This window comes from Solanum tuberosum, unplaced genomic scaffold (genome assembly GCF_000226075.1).
Source record: "Solanum tuberosum cultivar DM 1-3 516 R44 unplaced genomic scaffold, SolTub_3.0 scf00155, whole genome shotgun sequence".
In the NCBI taxonomy this organism is placed as follows: domain Eukaryota; kingdom Viridiplantae; phylum Streptophyta; class Magnoliopsida; order Solanales; family Solanaceae; genus Solanum; species Solanum tuberosum.
Genome location: NW_006239081.1, coordinates 769,773 through 794,370, shown reverse-complemented (window position 1 = coordinate 794,370; position 24,598 = coordinate 769,773). Strand labels below are relative to the sequence as shown.

Genomic DNA, 24,598 nt, shown 5'->3' with positions numbered 1-24,598 from the left:
ATGATCATGATTTTTCATTAAAATTCATCTTACATCAATATTCCATTATTTTTAAAAAAAATACTAAAAACATCACTTGAATTCGTCTAATTCTCATTGACAACTTCAAATCTAAATATTCTATTTCTGTAAGCTTGTTAATATCATCGATAAAACACAATCATACTATAATAATCATGTAGATGAATTAATTTTCCTCATTGACAAATTACAAACCTCAAATAAGGAATAATAATAATAGTTTTATATTAACAGTCAACATAGAGTGTTATTGCAATTATTAGAAACTTCAAGGGGCAAATATAAGAATATGATAATAGTGAGGGACCTTGTGAGAAATATAGAAGATCTCATAGCTGGAGAGTCAATCATGGAAAGTAGTGGAGGGTTGCTATTTTTAAGCAATATTCCACCATCAAATTCATTGAGTTTTACTAATAAAATACCGCGTGAGTGAAGAAGGATAGTGTCGTTTAAAAAAAATCGATAAATGTGTGATCGTGAAAGAGTTTAAAGGAGAAGTTATGATGCTAACTTCGTATCGATTATAATCTTTTTAAAATAATGATCAATTTTATAAAAGTATGTACAAACTTGATGAAGGTATAATTCGTTATAAGTTCACTTAAGAATATTAAAGAAAGGAATTATAAAATCGAAATTCCATCTCAAATCTATAGAATAATCAAATTTTATCTCTAAAACTACTCTTTAGACGTGTTCCACGTAGGGTTGATATGGATGGTTCCTAAAAAAGATTATTATTGATAATAATAATAATAATAATATATTCAATTCTAAAGAGAAAAAAAAAAAAAAAGACCATTTCTGGTTAATTATTTTAAAGAAATAATATATCCATTAATTATGTCAAATGCCAAGTTAGACAAGGTTTCTCTTTATTTCAATTTATATGATATTATTTTTTAAAATTTATTTAAGAAAGTATGATCATGTTTTATATTAAGAGAAACTTAATTTTATATTTATAAAAATACTATCACAAATTTCACAAATTTTTTTTCTTCATAAACTTCAACACCTCAATCATATTCACCTAAAATGAAATAAAGGAAATGCATTAAATTGTTCATAAGTATAATAATATTGAAAGGATTCACAATAACTATATTATTTGAGTTCAACTTTCATACATCGATGATTTATGAAAATATTAGTTTTTTACGCTAAATTTACTTATAAAATTATGTAAATTTTTATCTGAATCTCAAAAAATATGTAGATTCAAAATTTAAAGGTTATAAATTTTTATATTAAACAAACGTTATTGAGTTTATGTAAATTTATATATCGCATCATAAATTTTCCTCGAGTTTGTTATATCAAATTTCACTACTTGACATGTATTACCTCAGCTAAGGATATGTCGAAAACAATATTTCTACTTTCACGAGGTAAAAATAAAATGGAAAAACTATCTTAGTAGATTATATTCATGTCATATATACTAATTATACATATACTTTCAATTAATTTCGTATCTTATCACTAATTAAGTATTTTCTACCATATATTGAGAAAGATATACATGAATAGATGTATTTTTGTTATCGGATATACTAAAATAGGGAGAGAGGCGAGTAAAATAGTCACATATCTCAAATACACAAATCACACTAGATATACACTAAATGTATCTATACAGATATCTGGTGTGGTACACATACATTTGAAATACCATTTACATAGGAGAGTGACGAGCGAGCGACATAGGAGGTAAGCGAAGGAGATTTGTCTATCTATCTTAAATACATATAAATCCACTTGGATGCAGTATATCTATAACTAATTCCACCTAATTTTAACTTCATATATCCCGAGATACATGTATCTACACGTATTTGAACACACCAAAATCTGGTAAGATTTGTGATATTAGCTCTTAACTAGTGAAATTTCTGTAAGTTTCTCTTACCTGCTCTCGATTCTTCTAGAATCTGGGCTCAGGGGCATTTATATATATCTGATGTGATTCACATATATCTGAGATACCATATACATAGGAGAGTGGCGAGCGAATGACATGGGAGGTAAGCAAACATTTGTCTATGTATTCCAAATACATCCAAATCTACTTGGATAAAGTATATCTATAATTCATTCCACCTAATTTTAACCTCATATATCCCGAGATACACGTATCGGACTACACCAAAATCTGAGATATCTTAATTAGTGAAATTTCTGTAAGTTTCTCTTACCGGCTCTCGATTCTTCCAGAATATGGGTTCAGGGGCATTTATGTCTTTTCCAAAATGCCATGAAAGTACACCCCATCTAAATAAATTCCCATGATAATTTTTCATTTCATCACACATTTTGTTCTATCAACAAACACAGAGCACAAATTTTTTCCAATAAATTAAAAAAAAAAAAATCCTCAACAAAACCTCATCGGAAAATCATGTCGTGGCAAGTATATGTCGATGAACACCTCCTGTGTGACATCGAAGGGAACCACCTTAGCGCCGCCGCTATCATCGGCCTTGACGGCGCCGTTTGGGCTAAAAGCTCAACTTTCCCTCAGGTCTCTTTTTTTTTTTAAAATGATTTTGTGAAAAAGTTTGGATCTTTGACTGATTTGGGGTTCTGAGATTTAGTTGATTTCTCGGGTGCTTACTCAACTAATAGTTATTGTTTAAGAAAATCAATAATATTGGAAGCAAGGAGAATGGTGACTTTCAGGATGATAACTATTGGTTGAGTGAGCATCTAAGAAATCGACGTGATTCTGAGAGGAAGATGATTGATTGAAAGATCTATTTAGTAAAAAAAATGTTTTTTTGTTCAATTGGATTTGATGTTGAACTCAGATTGGTTTGTTTAAATCTGATCTAGGATCTTTTTTTTGGGTGATTGAAAGAATGTTGTTATTTTATCTGTTGTGGATTTTATTGTTTTTGTACTTCTTTTTTGATTTTTTAGTTCTTTCAAGGATGAAGTACATGACTTGTGGAGAATTTAGTTTGACTATTTGGGTGATTTGTGAATATTGAAAGAGATATTATTGTTATTGGTTTTGATGTGTTGTCTTTTATTAGATTAGATTTGTTTTTGTGAGGGTTGATTTTGATGGGAACTTTGGAAGAATATTAGTGGATGATCTTGACTTGCTTGGACTCTGTGAGATGATTTGATTGAAAATGGTTTTGATTTATATGCTGATCTTGACTTGCTTTGAATAAGTGAAATGGTTTGATTGAAAATGGTTTTGAATAAATCAATGTTGAGTGGTAAAGATTTGATCTTGATAAGTAGATGGTAGGATCCGATATAGAGGATTTATGATCTTGACTAGCTTGGATTCTGCCGAATGATTTGTTTGAAAGTGGTTTTGATTTATATGTTGATCTTGACTTGCTATGAATAAGTGAAATGGTTTGATTGAAAATGGTTTTGAATAAATCAATATTGAGTGGTAAAGACTTGATCTTGATAAGTAGATGATAGGATCCGATATAGAGGATTTCTGATATTGACTAACTTGGATTCTGCAGAATGATTTGATTGAAAATGGTTTTGAATAAATTAATGTTGAGTGGTAAAGACTTGATCTTGATAAGTAGATGATAGGATCCGATATAGAGGATTTATGATCTTGACTAACTTGGATTCTGCAGAATGATTTGATTGAAAATGGTTTTGATTTATATGCTGATCTTGACTTGCTCTGAATAAGCGAAATGGTTTGATTGAAAATGGTTTTGAATAGATCAATGTTGAGTGGTAAAGACTTGATCTTGATAAGTAGATGGTAGGATCCGATATAGAGTATTTATGATCTTGACTAGCTTGGATTCCGTGGAATGATTTGTTTGAAAATGGTTTTGATTCATATAGATGATCTTGACTTGCTCGGACTAAGCGAAATGAATTGATTGAAAATGGTTTGGAATAAAATCAATGTTGAGTGGTAAGACTTGATCTTGATAAGTAGATGGTAGGACCGACATAGAGGACTTATGATCTTGACTAGCTTGGATTCTGCGGAATGATTTGTTTGAAAATGGTTTTGATTCATATAGATGATCTTGACTTGCTCGGACTAAGTGAAATGATTTGATTGAAAATGGTTTGGAGTAAAATCAATGTTGAGTGGTAAAGACTTGATCTTGATAAGTAGATGGTATGATCTGATATTGAGGATTTATGATCTTGACTAGCTTGGACTGAGCGAACTGATTGATTAGAAATGGTTTCGAACAAAGATAATATTGAGTTCTGATGAAGAACTACTGAGAGATGTGGTAAAGACTTGATCTTGATGTGGATGGTAGGATCGATATAGAGGATTTTTATAGTTGATCTTGACTATCTTGGACTAATGGAATGATTGATTGAAAATGGTTTTGAATAAAGCAATGTTGAGTGTCACTGAAGAACTACTTAGAAATGTGGCAAAGAGTAAAGAGTTGATCTCGATAAGTAGATGGTAGGAATCGATATATATAGATGATTTTGACTAGTCTTGGACCAAGTGAAATGGTTGATTGAAAATGGTTTTGAATAAAGGCAATGTTGGGTTCTATTGAAGAACTACTGAGGAATGTGCGATAAAAACTTGATGCTGATACACTAATGTTGTGAATAGACAAGAACAATTGTTTTTTTAACCAATTGCAAGTTATTTATGAATATGTTTGCCTTCTAATTTTACAATCTTGACTCATTTACAAAGATTTTGCAACTTATCGATATCCATACTGGTGTAGTTCAAACCCTCAGAGATTGACGCTATCCTGAATGATTTTAATGAACCCGGTTCACTTGCTCCAACTGGCCTGCATCTTGGTGGCTCAAAGTACATGGTCATTCAAGGGGAATCTGGGGTTGTCATTCGAGGAAAGAAGGTATCTTTTATGACATTCAGAATCTTGTTGAATTGAAACTGCAGACAATAGGTTGTGCATTCTGTTTAAGCAATGCAGAGCATAATTATGTGATTTTCTTACTATGCAACTTATCTAGTGTTCGTTGAGGGTGTTATGTAGTACTTCAGGATCTTCTCTGTTAAACAACCAGAATCCGTATTACATTTCAGAAAGTTGTGGAAAGTTCGTACTTATTTGGAGATTAATTGAACTAAATCAAATGTGGATAGTTCATAATCTTACTTCAAGTGGCTGTTCATGACACTCCATTCTTTTTTGTTCAGGGACCGGGTGGTATTACTATCAAAAAGACTGGTCAGGCAATACTTATTGGTATCTATGATGAACCAATGACTCCCGGCCAGTGTAACCTGGTTGTTGAGAGGCTCGGCGATTATCTCATTGATCAAGGTTATTAATTTGTTGGTAAGTGTTATCCACCTTTGCGATTTCTTTTAGGTATTTTCTTACGCAAGATTGACTTTCTAATTACCTGCCTTCATTTGAAATGGTTGCAGAATTTCCTTTCAATATGTTTGTATTGAAGATTGTGGTGTTTGCTGATGATGGATACTCAAGAGTTGGGAAGTGGTAGATATGATACCTTTCTGGATTCAACAGTTCTCTCTTTGTATTTTGATTTTGCAAGAATTGGTTTAAATTATTTTCAAGTGAGACCCTCTGATTATTTTTGAGAGGGGAATTTGTTGTTGGTACCTATAAATGGATTTCACTTTGCACAAAATTTGGCTTGTGTAATATACAGCTCCTGGATTTTATCTGTCAAAATCTTTTTCAGACATGCTTAGCTTCTGTTTCTGTGTATTTTGTATTCACAACCCCTTAAATCAGATTCCCTCCACCCACCCCACCACCACCACCACAAATTCAGGCACATCAATCAAAGACCTTGCTTACCGGATAACTTTTGTAGTGAAGGAGAGAAAGTTTGACAAGCTAAGAGTCTCGTTGAAAGCAGAAATTCTGACTATGATGAATATTTTCACTAGTTTCAAAGGCTTGGTTGACCCTTGGGATTGAATCTGGCAAGGGGGCAATTCTGACTATGATGAATATTTTCACTAGTTTCAAAGGCTTGGTTGACCCTTGGGATTGAATCTGGCAAGGGGTGCCCCTTCTAAACGACTAAAACCTCGTTATGCCAAATATAGTAGGGGTGATTGACTCATCCTCTACTTGATGTTTTTTCCTCTTCACTAGTTTCAAAGGCTTGGTTGACCCTTGGGATTGAATCTGGCAAAGGGGTGCCCCTTCTAAACGACTAAAACCTCGTTATGCCAAATATAGTAGGGGTGATTGACTCATCCTCTACTTGATGTTTTTTCCTCTTCACTAGTTTCAAAGGCTTGGTTGACCCTTGGGATTGAATCTGGCTAGGGGTGCCCTCTAAAAGACTAAAACCTCGTTACACCAATGATCCCCTTTTTAGCACCCCCAAAATGTTGTATCCAACAATAATTCAACCAAGCATGATACACCTCAACCTCAGTCCCAGCTAGGCAAATTGTACATATTTCTTTGACCATTTAATGGCCACACCTTATTCAAAAGGACAACTTTCCCCAGCATAGAGCAGTTAAGATCAAAAACTATTGAGAGATATTTCCTCTTAAATAAAAAGGACCACAATGGTGCATAGAACATTGTGTTAGCAGGGTCAGAGGAGCCACACCTTAAGGGATGAGATGTAGACAACTTACTGACTTAAAACAGACTAACTTTTCTGATATATATAGGACCATGATCTGCAACTTGCTTTCCAAATACTTGATGCATGAGAAAAGTTGATTTAACTAAAATGAATTAGTACCAAGTTTGCTAGCCAATCACAAACAAGATGGATTACAAATGTTTCCACAGTTTGAATGACTGGAAATATCTTCTATTTTACATCTACCAAGGATCTCTACCTTGGCTATCATACAAAATTTGTGCAGTATAGATGACATCTGCATCAATAACCCAAGCATCCTTGGGCTCCAACACATTTGAGCCTTCTCAAGGGAAACTTATATCACCTTGCATTATCCTGCTTTTACATTTTTTCATTCCAGAATAGGCATCGTTCTATTCATCCGAGACATGTTCAGAAGAGTACCAGAAAGAACAAAGGAAAAGCCACAAGTAGATGTTGAGTCCACCAATAACTCCTTTGAGGGGATGATGATGAAGACTTGGAAGGACCAACGGTTGTATTATTAACGATAGCTTTTTTACCCCTGTGAATTTTAAAATCAGAAAACAAACATTATTATCGGAGGAGGGCAAGAATACACTAGTGTGTGTGTGTGTAGTTGAATAATGATTTAGTTAGATGTACATACCCAGTCGTCGCATAGAGACAGTTATCATAACCTGTATTGAGAAAGAGCTGTCAGACTAGATTTCAAACACAAGGATGAAGATATCTGGCACATCTTTGTTTGAAATACGGTACATGACTACTTCAGAATATGCAGCTGAAGTAGTGTTTGTGAATCAGCAAATTTACCGACATAGGAACGTCATCAAACTAAAATTGTTAATATCACTCAGCTACATCTGTCTACATACTGACAGCATCCAGGTAGCAGCATAAAATAGACCTTGTAGCTTTTTTTTTAAACTGGTAATGTTATTGTACTTCTACAGCAAATGGACTACACTAACAATCAACACTGAACGTTACCATGAGCCATTTTGAAATTTGACAGTTAAAATGTTTGTACCTCGAGGGGTCTTTCAGGTTTGCCTCTCTACCTCCACGAGGTAGGGGTAAATCTGCGTACACTCTACCTTCTGCAGATCCCACCTATGGGATTACATTGGGTAGGTTGATGTTGGTCAAATCTGATTTTTTGACTTATTGTGTTTGATGCTCTAAGAAGATTGATAGGACTACACAGTTTAAGGCAAAGAGATGTAGAATAGAGATGTAATTCTACATTTACAAGATCCTAGTACTACCTAGTCTAATTGATCTGTGAAGAATTGATCAAGGTATAAACATGCATTAAAAGAAGAGAATGAAATGAGTCTGTCTACATACTTGGATTCTTGTTTGTTCTAACGCCAACTCCTCCAAAAGTGCAAGCAATGTCAGTAGCTCCATTTTGCTGGTAGTAACTGTTGAACGCAAAAGAAGCATGTGATGCAAAGTTATCAGGCTCGAAACAAGGCTGGCTAGGTTGTATAGCGGAGCAGTCTACATTTCCAGAACCACAAGCCCAACTCAAGGCATTCTGAAGTTCAGCTTCAGATGCAGAAGATGAGGCAATGCACCACGTTCCATTTGAACCGGTATTGTTTCCACCTGCAGTCATGTCTACAACACCCTTACCGGTAAAATCAAGGTTATATACACTTGTCTGGTCTGGGAAAAATAAACCCCAGTTCCTCTCAGATTCTAAACCAGGCTTCCTGTTCTCATTGAACAATGAGAAAACATAAACATCAACTGCTCCTCCTGGCTTCGCAGGAGTTCCAGTATTGTTGATAACATGTCGTATCAAATTTGTGTTGTAAGTCTGTGCATTATCTGGTGTTGCAGCTGTCTCTTTTGGTGATCCTTTAGATGGCCAGCCTGTCTCAGTAACCATGATATTAACTGTTTTGAAATTTAGAGCCATTAAAGCATAGTTAATAGCATCAAGTTGAGCATCAAACATGTTCGTATAAAGTAGACCAGTGTTGGGATCAATCACTTCAGAGGATGCCTCAAATAGAGCATAGTCTAGGGACACATTGGTAGAAGAATCTCTATATGCATAATACGGATATAAGTCAATCATAAAAGGTGACTGATTCTCTGCAAGGAATTCCAACATCGGTTTTAGAAAAGAGGCGTGACTACTGTTAAATGCCCCTGCAGAAGGTGGGAATGATCGGGATAATACACCCAATGAATGGGTACTAGAGACTTTAATCCTCCTATGAAGACCAGCTTTTTTCAAAGCTGTAAACACATTTTGCATTGCAGGTACCACCAGAGCAGCTGTAGTATTTGGGGCTTCCGTGAGTTCAGCACCAACGGTTATGTAAGTGATTTTCGTGGCTGGATAGTAAGGAAGTATGCTATTTTTTAACCATGTATTGGCATTAGACTCAAATTGAGAAAACGCCAGCAAGTCTGAGTTTGGAATTCCAATCATAAGCTCAATTCCAGTATTCGCAAAGGCCTTGAGGACCTGAATATTTGAGTCGTATATCCTTACATATTTGATGTTGTGCATTTGAATGAGCTGCACAGCTTTTTCAGGAGTAGGAAGATCATCGGCATTTCGTCCATAGCAAATTCCAACTCTGCTTGCTCTGCAAATGCCTGCCATATAGTGAAGAATGGTCAGCAGTCAGCACAGGAATATCCAAACGAACTATCATTGGTAATACAACATGCAACTCTTTCTGGTATGGAAAACACCCAAGTAACCAAATTACGATGTCTCTAAGCAAAGGTTTAGGCATATACATCACTATTTGCCGTCATTTTGCAGCTTAATTATTACTTCTATATAATTTGTCACTTTTTCAATTAAAATGACTCCCACACTAACAGATCATTTCAATATTCAACAAAGACGAAGTAAGGTTCTCAGCAACTAGAGGTTATGTAAGATACAAATTTCTGAAATAACTAAAAGAAATCCAATGTGTTGTACCAATGCATATTGTATCAGTTGTTCACTTATTCTCCGAGCTCATACTTTTGTTAATATAGTTGGTCAGCATGAGCTACTCAACCACCCTTTGTACATATTTAGTGGAGAGGTCATGCAAATGGTAAGAGACCATTCTCCTCAACAAAAAACAAATGTACAACACACGAAACACATTGCTCTGACTTGCAATGTACAACACACAAAACACATTGCTCTGACTTGCAATGTGGGGCGCTGACAAAAAGAAGCGATCAGGTGAATGAATCCATTCGACTATTAATTCGTTCATCGTTGCTCGTTAAAGATTGAAATTTGTATGCAAATCCAGTACTTAGAACCAGTGTTGGAGCCACATGTATTCAAGGGGGTCTCATCAATTGACACCCCATTGTCGGAAAATTACATGTATAGCTGGTAAAGAAGTCTTTTTTATGTATATATTACAATTGACTCCTCTTGACTTCTTCGTGGGTTTACTCTTTTATATCTTGACACCCCCAAGGCTAAACAAATATCCTGACTGCGCCACTGCTTAGAACCAACTTCCCTAACCTCCTCAAGTCCAATTATAATTTGAGGTTTTAGCAGATAATAGCTAGTTATGAAGAGGAATCTCGAAACCATTACAAATGCAATCAACATCACTAATAAAGCTAGAAAAGAACAGCATTCAAAATGCAACCACCAGATTCAAAGTAGTCAGAAACAATTACAACACAATAATGCATATATAGTGGATCACAGCTAACAAGTTCTGTCGTTTTTCACATGTTGTAATACTTACACAAGTCATGGAAATGAACCACATACAAAAAACAGAAGTAATGGAAAACAGACAAATAGTAAGTTCAACTATAAGAGGACAAAGTGGACCAAAAAACCAAAGTTATATATTTCCTTTAAGTCAATATACACAACATAAGCAGGGGTAAACACATGGTATTTACTTCATTTCAATACAGATTAGATTTTTTAAATGAAAACCTCAAATGAAGCAAAGCATAACCTTGTCAAAGTTTACTGCAAAATTTAATCTTTATGCCAGAAAAATAGTTACATACACTAAATATAATGATTGACACTTGTGATTATAGCACTGGAAACTGAAACAAGGAGTTAATATGAGTAAAATTATCATCAAGAGCCTAAAGAAAAAAAATCTGCAATTTTGACTAAAGAAATGAGAAGAGTAGAAGTACCAAAAAATCAGTAAGAGCAAAAATATGCTATTACTATTAAAATGAATCCCCCAAATGAAGCAAGGTATAATAAGCTGGTCAAAGCTAACTACAAAAATTTAATCTTTCTGCCACAAAATAGTTACATACACCAAATACAGCTACATTAGTTGGAGGGGGGGTATGAAAGTGAAGGAAATGATTAACACTTATGATTAATGCAATAATGAACCACACAACTGAAACAAATAGTTCAATATGAGTGAAATGTATCATCAAGAACCATTTAATCAAACATCACTCAAAAAACAATCTAAACTTTTGATAAAAGAAATGAAAAGTCTAGAAGTACCAAGAAGCATTTAGAACAATGAAGCTCATCACTCAAAAAATCTGTACTTTTTACTAAAGAACTGATAAGGGTATAAGTACCAACTACCAAGAATCATCAAGAGCTCACAATGAAGCACATCACTCAAAAAAATCTGAACTTCTGATTAACAAATGAAAACTGTAACAGTAGCAAGAAGCATTAAAGAACAATGAAGCTCATCACTCATAAAAATCTGAACTTTTGATGAAAAAACTGACAAGGATAGAACTACCAAGAATCATTAAGAGCTCAAGCTCATCACTCAAAAAAATCTTAACTTTTTACTAAAGAAATGAAAAGGGTAATAAGTACAACTACCAAGAACCATTAACAACACACAATATTCAGCTCATCACTCAAAAAAATCTAAACTTTTCACTATACAAATAAAAAGAGTATAAGTAATTACCAAGAATCACTAAGAGCACAGAAGCTGCAAATATGATACTAAATCCTCTTGCCATTCTACTTTCTCCACACCAACTTTGCCTATATGAATCTTCTTCTTCTCTTTATTTACCTCAAGAAATGTGCTTTCTCTTTATTAGGCAAATACACTTTTTATCACAACGGCTCTTTGTGAGCTCAAGAAGACTGTAGCCACTGCAAAAATAGTACAGAGCTGTGTGTGTCGGACAGTGTTAGCGGATTCAAGAATATATTATCAAATGGAGTTGAGAGAATTAGCCTCGATTCCGCAGCTTTAATTAAAAATAAGTTGTGTACAGTTATGTTTTGGCATATTAGCATGTTTGTTCCCCACCACAAGGAAAGTATAAATACCAAACTAAAATCCCGAGTTAATAGTCAAAAACACAATGCGTATAGGCTAATTAAATATTGAAGTGTGTTTTTGCTATCTATTTAAGGTGATTTCATTTTTAGAATTCGAACACGATATATTTGATTACACCCTACTCAAGAATGAAGAGATATTTGTTTTTGCTATCTATTTAAGGTGATTTCATTTTTAGAATTCGAACACGATATATTTGATTACACCCTACTCAAGAATGAAGAGATATTTGTTTTTGCTATCTATTTAAGGTGATTTCATTTTTAGAATTCGAACACGATATATTTGATTACACCCTACTCAAGAATGAAGAGATATTTGTTTTTGCTATCTATTTAAGGTGATTTCATTTTTAGAATTCGAACACGATATATTTGATTACACCCTACTCAAGAATGAAGAGATATTTGTTTTTGCTATCTATTTAAGGTGATTTCATTTTTAGAATTCGAACACGATATATTTGATTACACCCTACTCAAGAATGAAGAGATATTTGTTTTTGCTATCTATTTAAGGTGATTTCATTTTTAGAATTCGAACACGATATATTTGATTACACCCTACTCAAGAATGAAGAGATATTTATACTCTATCCTCAAAAAACTTTGGAGTTTCAATTTATTTATATTCCCATAAAAAAGCTACACATTCAAAATTAAATGCTCCCTCCCTATACAAATAGACTATTCTCAAGATTCGACTTAAAATATTAAATTTTAAATGAAGAAATGCTTATCAGCCTATCATAATATTCTATGGTGATTCGTTGTATTTCGTGTATGTAGTCAAATAATTTTAAGAAACATACATTTGTAGTTACTGATGTAACATTTCATGTTCATTGAATTTAAATTCTCCAAAATTAGAAGTATTTAGGAGTACAAAATATGAAGCACATGAATTTGGTAAAATTACCATTTTGTCCTCAAATAGAAACTTTCGAGGTTTTGATTCATCGCAAAGAACATGATAAGAACAAATGGAGAATGCAATTGTGGAGTTAGTATAATGAGATTTGTTAAATTAATCATAGAAAAATTATTGACCTTTAGCATTCAATCAATTAATCCCACCAACAGAAAGAAAAAAAAAACATTTTTAGGATTAACTCGTAATTTCTAGAACTCATAATATATGAATAATGGAGTATATGTTAAATCAAGTTGTCCCAACTAGTGAATTATTGAGGTACCTTTTTCATTTGAGCTTTTGTGTATTTCATAATTCATCAAGTTAGGTCCTTTTTTTTATTCGATGTTTAGTATTCGTATTAAAATCTAATTAAACTCAAATAGCATATTGCAACGCCTATTTAGAAAAAACATTCTCAAAAATATTTTTTTATTTTCAAATCCAAAATCTAACGGAGGAACCTCAATCATCCCACCACAACTCATATCGATAAGCTTTTACATCTTGTTATGTAGAGGGAGTAGGTCCCAAATGTGAGACACGACTAAGCTTTAGTACAAAAAAATCTGAATTCTGAAATAAAATCTAAAGGATCCCTTAGGTCCCCATACATATTATTTTTTTAAAATTGAAAAGACATTTATAAATCATTTTGAATATATATTTGTTTATCAAATTTATCCATTATTTCAACCTCAATCAGAAATAAAAAAAAGATTTTAGGATTTGATTCATGTCTAAACGCCTAATATGTCCTTTAAAAGGAAATAATTAGGTGTATTAAATATACAATTTAACGAATTAAAATAGATTGAGTTAACGATTTTAAGCATTTTTTTATGTACTAGTCCACTAATTTTCCAGGTCAAACGACTCCGTTGGCCCCCAAACTAGGCTAGGGCATGAGTGATGACTAGTACTCGTTGCATTTTCATTAATGGCAAACTAATAAATGTGCTCGTAATGAATAAATCAATATTTTTCCTATCAATTTATAAGTAGTGAAAATCAAATACAATAAACATTCTGTAATATTTTTGCTCTGTTCAAATATATTTCATTTCAATACTAAAACTAAAAAGAGGAATAAAGAAAAGTACCCAAAAAAAACTCATATTGAGGTTAAATTTTGTAAACAGGAGTGATTCCCAGCAGATGGAAACACTTTCTCATGACAACTGCTGTTGCCTCACACAGCAAGAGTCTGCTTGTTTCCTCGGCCGAGCCAACGACCTGCAAAGTTCCGAAATATGTTCATAAATGCAAGCTATCGCATATTTATTCTAACAGTATACATTTTCGTTTAACTATCGAGTATCCAAAGCCATTGGTCCAACTAATCTAAATTCGCGCCAGAGAGGGGTTGCTAGGGGTAAAACGCTCTCTACTGAAAAACTCTTCTAGTTAATGGTAGAATAGATTAGTTAGAGCTTGTTTGTTTGGATTGGCTTATATTATAGGTGCTTTTGAGCTATAAACCCATCCAAACAAGCTCTAATCCGTGTGTAGATGTAGTGGATGAGTTCCCTATGTTGGGATAGACACTCGGATTGGAACAACTACTCTAAGAGATCTAACCGATACACACATTCCTCCATTGGCTAAACCACCGCTTCAGGCAAACCTTTTTTCCTAACTGGATCTTAACTCACCCTACAGCACAGCCTAAGTGGTTTCTATATTCAAGATTTTCATGAATCTTAGACAATGAACTATAATTACAGTGAGTGGTTCAAGCTGGTCTATAGCGACTTCAGCCAACAGTTTAAAGGGGGGCATGGTATTTGTTTCACCATTTTTTTGGTTTAGCTTTATTTGTTGGTAGGAAAATTTCATACCTGACAGTTGGTATAGAATTTAGTGAAGTCTTCAGATATATTGTAAAGATATTCACACACCAAGTGTGGCAAAAGACTGGTACAAGCGTCTTCAACAATCTGCAAAAGAGATGACAAAATTTTTACTTGATTAGAACTATGCAGTAGCAATAAGAAATCATTAAGTGATAACAAGATTTTTTTAAAAAATCTTACTTCAGCAAACTGGAGCAAATGGAGGCCTAGCATACGTTCATCTGGATGAGCCAAATCTATTGCCGCACTCTGTCCAGCGAAAATGAATTGATAAGCACCACAAATAGTAATTCTACATCACTCTTGTAACTTTAACATTACTGAAATATCTGTTGCACGGATGCACCAGTGCAAAGGTGTGAGAGGTTGGCTATGGATGGTTATAGGAGAGGCAGAGGAAGATTGAAGAAGTATTGGGGACATGTGATTAGACAGGGCATGACGCAGCTTCAGCTTACCAAGGAGATGAGCTTAAGATAGAGATTATGGATGACACAGATTAGGGTAGAGGGCAAGTTGGGTAGTTGAGAATCGGCTTAGTCTTTCATACTAGTAATAGTAGTATTACTCTGGGAGAGTTTCATGTTATTCCATTTCTGCTCCCAGATTTCAATGGGTATGTTGTCGTACTGAAATATCTGTTTAACATTAACAAACTACCTAGTTATCATGTGTTTGCCTACTTCAAGAATTTTTGGGCGGCCATAAAGGGGCCTAAAAGCAAACGGTTGAAAGGTTATTCGGCACACCCGACTAACCTGTGGACGAAACTCTTGACAAAGAAGAGTTCAGTTGGGGCACATAAAATAGATGAGATTATCAGATTACCTTTTTTAACTCCTCTATATCTTTACCAGACTTCCTGATGATTGAACAAATACGAGCATGTGCATAGAGCAAATAAACAGCGGTATTTCCCTGCCAATCACAGAAGAATACAAGAGAATCAATTCTGAACAGAGAAACAGAATATAAAAGGCAGCAGCAAAAATAAGTAACTAAGAGAACACGTCCGTACAGATAGAGAACAACTACAAAATGAAAAAACATGGACTCCTCGAAAACAAAATCAGTTAAAAGAACATGTAAAGACTCTTGTGCTTCAATTATAAACCAAGTGAATGGAATAACTGAGTTGTTTCTGTATAAACTAAAAGAATATAAAGAGGAGCCAAATGACTAAGGAAGACATCTGGTCAATTTGAAGAATTGAAATTGGGTCGAATAACCTGTTGAAAATGATTAACAGATCTATTCATTTCATGAAACAATATCCATTCACATACCTTATCACTAAGCATCTGATCAAAATTGAAGGTGTAATTGGTCAACCTGTTGTTCTTCAGGTCAGCGTATCTGGTTTAAGGTACCAAAAGAAAGGGAGAACAAAGGAAAAGTCAGGAACTTACTGAGACAAAAAGAAAAGCACCAAAACATATGTATAGAAAAACTCTTACTACGTCAAAATCACCTATTGTAAAAACTGCAAAGATGAGATATCACATCTAAAGATGCATAACAATACACCACATCCTTTTAGGCAGAAAGGATGTTTGCCCAAGATTGAAAATGTTTCTTTCTAGTGCTCTTTTTATGAAATAATTAACTCCGTTTCAATTTGTTTGTCTGGTTTTGACTTGGCACAGAGTTTAAGAAAATAAAGAAGACTTTTGAATCTTGTGATCTTAAATTAAAGATATGTGGAATGTACCAAAATGTCTTTTAATCTAGTGGTCCTAAACATGTCATGTGGAAAGTTAGAATTAAAGAGTAGCCAAAAAAAGAAAAGGGCATTCTTTTTAAATGGACTAAGAAAAGGAAAGCAAGACAAACAAATTGAAATGGAGGGAGTACTTTCTTTGGTTCTAGATCACTGTATGGCAAATTTGACTAGATGCGGAGATCAAAGAGTTGGTTTGAGTTGTTTATATTAGTTGATAAAATTTTGATTTGATAGGGAGAATAACATATCACAGATTAAAAGTTCCAATTATCGAATAAATTTTATGTCTCAACACTAAAAAATATTTCTTTCTTGGAATAAAATGATACACACAAAAAGTTCTTTACTCAGCATGAAATTGGAGTACATTACAGATGTTATAGCTGACAATAGGATATAGGACAGTCTATCATCCCTTATCATTACCCATTTCATCCAATTGGATATGTTCTTATTTATGTTCCCTTTCTTCCAAATTGACATTCTTTAATCATCTAATGAATATATTTACTTCTTGAGAACAGAAAGCCTTCTTCAATGAAACAGCTTTTTTACGTTCTGGCTTTCAATAAGAATACTTTAAATGAAAAGATAACTACCATTAATGAAACAGTTGAAGGTTTCCTTTCTTTAAGTTGGAAGGTTTTCATGTGTAAAGCACCTTTATTAAAATGTATATATATATATGTGTGTGTGTGTGTGTGTGTGTGTTTAATCCAACAATGGCTGAACTAGAAAGCTCTGGATCAAATTACCAGCTCATTTTTTATCTCCTGCAAAATATAAAGTAGCATGCACAAGGATGAGGAACTTACTTAACAGCACCATATCCTACTGCTTCAGCAGTTTGCTCTAGTTCCTCAGCTGTCCAATCTTTAGTCTTACCTGATAAGACAATCATGATATGTATAACTTGAAGTGGTACTCTTTTACAATTTCACTACATTATTACCCATAGTATTCACAAAAGAGAAGCTATGACGAGCAAAGACATACAAGCAGAAAAGAAATTAAGCCCAAAATGCCATATACCAAAGTTACCAAACAACATAGAACACACCTCTTTCTTCAAGTGCTGCTTTACACCGCTTCTTGGCATCATCAAGCAAATCAACCAGCTTAACCACCTCCGTACTTCGAGTTCGGAACCGCTTCCCATCTTCCCCTAAAACTAGACCAAATCCTACATGACTGGCTTTGGGGTAATCATTCTCATTTGGAGGAAGCCAGCCCGCACGTTTTGCAGCCTAGAAGAGAATTTTACCCAGAAGGTAAAAAAAGAAGCATGAGTAAAGCTCAATCCCAACAAAGTTCATTGTATCATACTCCAACAGAGGAAAGAGAGGGGTATAAATATCAGGAACTTACAGAAAAGACCATCTCAAAGTGCTCTCGCTGTCCAACATCAGTCACATATATCATCCAGTCTGCTTTTTCTTCATTCAGTCGATACCTACAAAGACGCAGATAGGAAGCTTAAATGAACCTTTAATAGCTTCTGCATAACATTGTTACTCCATAGCATCCCAATGAAAACTTGCCTAGCAAATTCACAACTCCCGCTACCCATCTAGTTATCTTCATAACAGCACAATTCACAACTCCCTCTACCCATAGACTTTACAAATTTTCACTTGTCTGTAGAAATCACTGATATGTATAATACCTATTGGCTCTATAACAAGATATTTTCCTCCCATGCATCATATACAAATCATATGCCACTCGTTTAAAACCTCAATTCTGATACAAGGGCAGAACTGATCACCCATTGGAACCCACTAGAGAATGTGCATTCAACTTTCAGCAAATTGAATATTTCTTTTTTTTTTTTGTTGATGATCAATTACTTAGAAACAAATCATTCGACGAAAGAAAATAACCAAAAGGACATGTGTCACACTTGCAGAAGTGAGACAAACTCACAACAACCATTGAACCTTATATTCTTGATGAGAAAAAAGGCAATATTTGCAAAGTCTATCCAGAAACACAAATTACAACTAGACTAACCATAGAGCGGTAAGATCGGTTGAAGCATAGTTGAAACCACCATCCCTCTTCACAACAATAAGAGGTATTTTCTTCCCTTCAATAAAGATGACACGGGCTCCTTCACTTTCTTCAATTAATCCCTTCTCATTAAGCATCTCTAAAGCTTTGGGAATATACGGATTATAAAAGCTTTCACCCTAAAGGAAGAAACACCAAATTAAATCCATGAGGCTTTGCTCACTCATAAAATGGGCAGGAAAATGCTCAATAAAGAGAAAAGCATAAATCAGCTGGAAAACCCTCCAACTGAACAACTATCAATTCTTCCCGGGTTCATTTACGACATATGACATGATAAACCATCCATTGTAAAACAAATAACTAATTTACTGAAAACAATACCAGAAACTAATGGCTCAATTATAGCAGCCATAACATATTTTTTCTTTGACAGGTGAATCCTACACCTAATTCAAGATGAAATTAGCTTAATACACCAAGTTCTTTCACTCCCCCCATCCTCTTGAATAAGTTTGGATCATCAAAAAGAATCTATAACGAAGAAGAGGTCTAAGAGTGATGAAGCAAGGCAACACCACAAAAGCTTGTACAAACTCTACAATTCGGCAGATTAGATTACGACAACTCCTTTTCAGAAATTAATTCACTTGATTTTCTTTTCAGCAACTATTACTATTCAAATCACAAGGCAGCTGCAATGTAAATAGGACAGTTCACAGTAATACTTGAGCAGCAACGCAATCCTTATCTCTTTAGATTTCTCATATACAAGGAAGGACCTCTAGAGCAGTCTCCGTGAAACTGATTGAAAAAAGGTATTTGGAAGTTGAAGTTGTGTTTGAACAAGCATTTAACATGAAAAATTGTAGAAGTTTTGTGAGCGAAAAAAAAAAATCATTTGAGGAACTGGTCAAAACCACTTGCCCAAACTTGAAACTCGTCTTCAAAAAATTTCAACAAGTCAGTTCAATGTATAACCAAACGCTGTTTTGAAAAAAGTTGGAAAAATTGTTCATGTCCAAATGAGTCTGAAGTAATTCACAACCATGTCAGAAGTTGTGATTTTGCTCCTTGGCATTTTGAGTGAAGTTATAATGAATAGCAATCGTGCAGTTGTACTGAATATAATCTGCATTTATTATTAAATTGATACTTTACCAGATAAAAATAAACTAAAACAAACATCATCAACGTCAATTTGGCATTTTACATTCTAGTGCCCGGTAACTAACATACATAACCACATATTGTAGTCTGCCAGAATCTGTCGCACTATACTCTGTTCCATTTCATCATTCCAAGACCTTCTGAACTAACAGAATCAAATTTTAAATAAGTCGGAGCACAAGGATGTAAGAGATAGAAAACAGATTCACACTTTATCAGGTGCTAATGTTAGCATAGACTTTTTTGAAGATGCTAATGTTAGCATATACTTACCTGTGCCAATTTATAGCATGAAGTATTGAAAAACCTTGTCCATAGTTTACGAGGAGGCTAAAGAAAACTAGCATGGCAATTGCATGACACACTCGAGGACAACCAGAGAACTACTGCATGTCCCCATAGAGTCATCCAAAGTTCTATACAATTTAGGTGGAAGAAAAAGCTCACTGTAGTACCTTTTCCTCTAAGTGAACCCCAAGTCTCTCATAAACCTTCTGAAATTCTTTTCGGCTGATTTCACATATTTGTGCCCATGCCATCCTATACTTCTCATCCCCACCCTGTAAGAATGCACATGCACAGGTAAGAGAAACACATCAGATACAGCATTTCACTTAAAAGTAACCAACTATTTGCACTGATCCTTCAGTAAGGGAGCTATCCATTATTGTATGTAATCTCTTTTCACTCGAGCCAGTAAAAGAGAAGCAATAGAGATACACAGAACATATTCATCAAACCCCACCCCCAATAACAAACTAATTACTCAACTCTGCATAACCTCTCAAAACAAGATATGATCAAACATGCCAAATTTAATACTAAATTAAAAAAAGGTTACCTGAAGACTAACGACTGCCTTTTGCGCCCTTTCCTTGAATTCAGCATCATTATCAAATCTTTGTTTTGAAGCCTTATAGAATACCTAGCAATAAATGAAAATAATGATAACCTCGTCGAGTAAAATAAATTTCTGCCTTCCTATCCACACAACAGCCTGCTCTTCCAAGGAAAATATCACGAAACATGATATAAGGCATGCTTTGCTACAAGCAAGCTCAAGATCTCAAGTAATCTTGTGTGAGCATTCAAGGTTTGCAAATATGTACAATCAAAACCTCACCATTTTCAATTTTCTAGTCATGACTAATAATTGCAGACTCAATGTATCAATCACTTTTTCAGAATAATTTTCACTCTATTTGAAAATCAGTTTTTTGGCCATGAAAATTATCAATCCAACTTGATGTTGTATTTCGAATTCGGGGAACAGCTTATAACATGTTTCCAACTCACTTTTCACTTTCAAAGTTGTATTTAAGTACATTCAAGCATGATCATTATTTCAAATATTCTTTGCAAAAAGTAACCAGACACAACTTCATCTTCAAACTCCAACTCCATAAATATTAAAAAAGTAAAAAATATTTGGAATACTTGGCCAAACGCCTACTTAATAACACGTCAACGAATAACTGCAAAGAAAGAGCACGGGTAAACAAAGGAAACAACACTAGTCAAATCAGAGAACTCTATCCAATGCTAGACGGTAATATGCAGGTTGCATGCTCTATCAGAATCTAGATGCAGATAACAGGAGAAAAACAACTATAGTGAATAAGAACCAATACTCACCTCCAGATCTCCAATTGCTGGAGCACTACCAGCTTCCCAATTTGGAAATTTTTCATAAAGAAACTCAATTAACATTCCGAACTGCAAAAGAAATAACAAGTATGAGGCCCTAAAACAAATTGGTATGGAAACAAACATTTCCAGTAGAAGATACACTTTTCCATGAGCTTGAAAAGAACAATAGTTGATCAAGCAGCTCATAATCATTGTATCGGTTTGAAGATATAAAAAACACTTATGGTTCCCTCTTATGATTATGTTGAAGGACATGCAGACCAGAAATGATTTGCAAGCAAAGCCAATAGATATATCTCATAGGTATTACTCTTTCTTTTAGATGAAGTATCTCATAGGTATTAATCATGGGAAGAGAATGAGAGATTACTGAGCATGAAATCTACCTGTGTGCCCCAGTCACCCACATGGTTTCTCCGAAGAACATCAACATTGGAAAACTCCAACATACGGGCCAGAGTGTCTCCAATTATAGTAGACCGTAAATGACCCACATGCATCTCTTTTGCTATGTTGGGTGATGAGAAGTCAACAACAGTCCTTTTAACAGGAAGCTTGGGTGCCCATGTCTCAATGCCATCTATTAGCATCTTTTGAAGACTCTGTATCAGTAAGACAGAAGTGTTATTATATGATTCTAACCTACCAACTAAAAAAAAACTGCCAGCAAAACCAGAACTGGTTAAAGAAAATACCTTTGCTATCCATTGCCTTGCTAATACAATATTAACAAAACCGGGTCCTGCTATAGAGCAATTCTCTATCATTTCCGATGCAGGAAGATTTTCTATAATTGCCTAAAATGTGAAAGCAACTGATAGTAAGTTGGAAGCTTTCACTTCTAGAACCATGTTTGGAAAAGAAATGACGTAGAGATTAACAGGATATCTAATCACCTTTCCAACAGGCTGAGGACCCTTGAACTGTGTACCTTTGCCTTTAATTTTATTCCACAAGCTCATTGCATTATTGCTGCCCAAAGTTTCAAAGTGAGAACTTACGAATTAATCGATTCATTACTGACAAAATAACAATAAACAGCTAGAAAGTTAAAGGATAGCGTTCAACATTAAAGAATAATCAGAGTAAGCCATACCATTGATAGTCACCATGTTTTGGATCATTGCAAATAGCAACCAAAGGCTGTACATCTGGAATATCAGGGAATGCTGCTCTAAGTGATTCCTCAAATAGCTTTGCTATTTGCTGCTTTTGACTCCCAATAATTTCTTTATCCTGTTCAGAGAGGTGGCATAAATAACTTTGTTTATGCTTAAGCCTAAGTTGTACTGTTTACGGATGGCACTCTTTACAAGGATGTTATATTATGAGATCATGACTTACATTTTCCATGGTTGATATTGTCCTTAAAGATACTCCTACTGCACCAAAAAATCTCCTAGATGTTGCTCTGAGAATACCTGTCTAGTGTTACGACACCACAACAGAATTTACTTAAAGCACTTCTATATTGCATCTTGTTGAATAAATAAATAAAAGTCACGCTCTTTAAAAGCTTAAGCTTTAGATGAAATAGTCATACACTACAACATGGTATCAGAGCAAATAGAGGTCCTACATTAAAGTATCACCGCCGCAAATTGTCAAAGATTAAAAAAATGCACGTGTTTGGCCCATTAAAAGGAATCACCCCCACATGTGAAGGGGCATGTTGAAGATATAATTAAGTAAATAAGATGGTCACATACTAAAGCACATCCAAAGGAAATCTATATTATAGTACAATGGAACATTCAACCCTTGGGAACAATTTAGATACTTGAAAACACAAGGTAGTGCCAACAATTTAACATGTTGATTTCTTAACGGTGGAGATTAACATGGAAGATCATAATAGTTTATATCTCATATGACATAATTTAAATTGTACAAAAGGTGTTCAATATATTATCCAGCAAAAGCATCTCCCTTTTTCTTCTTCTTTTTTTGATCCGGAAGAAGAAATTATATTATCTCTTCTTTCTTCTTTTGCTTGTGATACTTTAGTCTTCCTCTTCCATCTGTTCAAAGTTGTTCACTACCTTTTTTTCTTAAATGAGCCTCTACCATGGACACTACATTTTTCTCTAGACCACAAGACTCGAGATTCAGAAAATTGCTAGGTTCCTCAGCTGTGTTTATTCTTAAAATTAATTGAACCTTTTACATGACACTTGTGCACGTCAATTCTAACAGGCTGTCCAATGGATTAGTCGAGTTGCGCTCAAGTTGGTCCAAACCTCACAATTGTTAGAAAATAAGTATGAAGGGTTTGCCAATACATTATATTCCATTCATCATGAACAACATTACAAACATGACCTACATCCATTAGGAAGCCATTGAGCAAGCTACAGCCTACAGTGTTCAGCAACATTACCTTAAAAAATAGGGTTATAGATAACATTGACTCATTTGGGGTCAAGGTTAGCATTACACAGAGACGATAAAAACCATTCCTAGTTTCAACAGCCAACATCCAGTACACAGCATTACATTCAGTGAAATTAAGTTCAATTTGTGTGCTTTACTCCCACAACAAAAACACACCCAATAAACCACAACAAGCTTATCTAAAGCAGTAGATAAGCATAACGTCAGCTAAATTTACATGAAAAGCAACAACAACAACCACATACCCAGTGTAGTTCCACAAAGTGGGTCGGTGTAATACTATGACTACCAGTATGGACAAAAAAGCAAGACAATGCACATCCAACTACTAACCTTCTACCCTAATCTGTGTACTCTCACACATTTCATATCTAAGATCAAGAAAAACATATTCAAAAAACAAAACACAAATTCTAAGTTCAACAAGTTAGTCCCTTTATAGCATGGACAGAAAGAAAACACTTTAAATTGCACTCATACTTTTACCTCAATTACTAACTACTCAACTCAAGAAAAACCCACACACCAAATAGCTAAAAGCATCAAACTTTAACATAAACAATGGTCAACAATCATAACAACATTACCCCATGAAGTGAAAACACTGTAAATTGCATTTAATACTTTTGTCTCAATTACTAACAACTCAACTGAAGAAAACCCAACATACCAAATAGCTAAAAGCATCAAACTTTACAATTAAAAATGGTCAAACTTATAACAATAACATTATCCCATCTACCATCAACAAAAGCCAGAAAAACAACACCAAACAAAATTTAAAAAAAAAACCCACAAACCCAAGAAACTGAGATTAGCAGCTTACGGGTATGGAGGAAAAAAGGGGAGAAATTGGGATTTAGAAGTTTAGCTGATGGAGGCGGAGAAAGTGAAAGTAATGGAGGAATTTTGAGGGAAATGGCGAAGCTATTCATATTCTTATAAAGCTTTATTATAAGTTGTGTTTGGGTTTTTATTTTTTC

General features: G+C 34.4%; 3 protein-coding genes across 4 annotated transcripts; 1 reads left to right on the top strand and 2 right to left on the bottom strand.

The window, feature by feature from the left end:
• Positions 1-2,332: 2,332 nt before the first annotated feature.
• Positions 2,333-5,694, top strand: LOC102579230 (profilin-1-like). Its single transcript, XM_006353440.2, has 4 exons — positions 2,333-2,548; positions 4,734-4,871; positions 5,177-5,318; positions 5,411-5,694. The coding sequence occupies exons 1-3, from the start codon at positions 2,426-2,428 to the stop codon at positions 5,309-5,311; spliced, it is 396 nt and encodes a 131-aa protein (XP_006353502.1). The 5' UTR covers positions 2,333-2,425; the 3' UTR covers positions 5,312-5,318; positions 5,411-5,694.
• A 1,305-nt stretch (positions 5,695-6,999) lies between these two features.
• On the bottom strand, positions 7,000-11,565 carry LOC102578898 (glucan endo-1,3-beta-glucosidase 13-like). The gene is made up of 4 exons (NM_001288434.1): positions 11,511-11,565; positions 7,942-9,213; positions 7,238-7,268; positions 7,000-7,132 (listed from the first exon to the last, which is right to left on the bottom strand). Exons 1-4 carry the CDS (start codon positions 11,563-11,565, stop codon positions 7,000-7,002), a joined length of 1,491 nt encoding a protein of 496 aa, NP_001275363.1.
• A 2,213-nt stretch (positions 11,566-13,778) lies between these two features.
• On the bottom strand, positions 13,779-24,598 carry LOC102578336 (arginine--tRNA ligase, chloroplastic/mitochondrial-like). 2 transcript variants are annotated; one of them, XM_006353437.2, is made up of 18 exons: positions 24,442-24,598; positions 22,566-22,642; positions 22,318-22,457; positions 22,118-22,193; positions 21,917-22,018; positions 21,608-21,823; positions 21,207-21,287; positions 20,413-20,496; positions 20,027-20,131; positions 18,402-18,580; positions 17,757-17,841; positions 17,449-17,635; positions 17,204-17,273; positions 15,952-16,021; positions 15,494-15,583; positions 14,846-14,914; positions 14,651-14,749; positions 13,779-14,045 (listed from the first exon to the last, which is right to left on the bottom strand). In XM_006353437.2, the coding sequence occupies exons 1-18, from the start codon at positions 24,548-24,550 to the stop codon at positions 13,935-13,937; spliced, it is 1,950 nt and encodes a 649-aa protein (XP_006353499.1). In that variant the 5' UTR covers positions 24,551-24,598; the 3' UTR covers positions 13,779-13,934. The 2 variants fall into 2 exon arrangements, with proteins under 2 accessions (XP_006353499.1, XP_006353500.1); XM_006353438.2 differs by having other exon boundaries at positions 22,566-22,646; positions 24,442-24,453.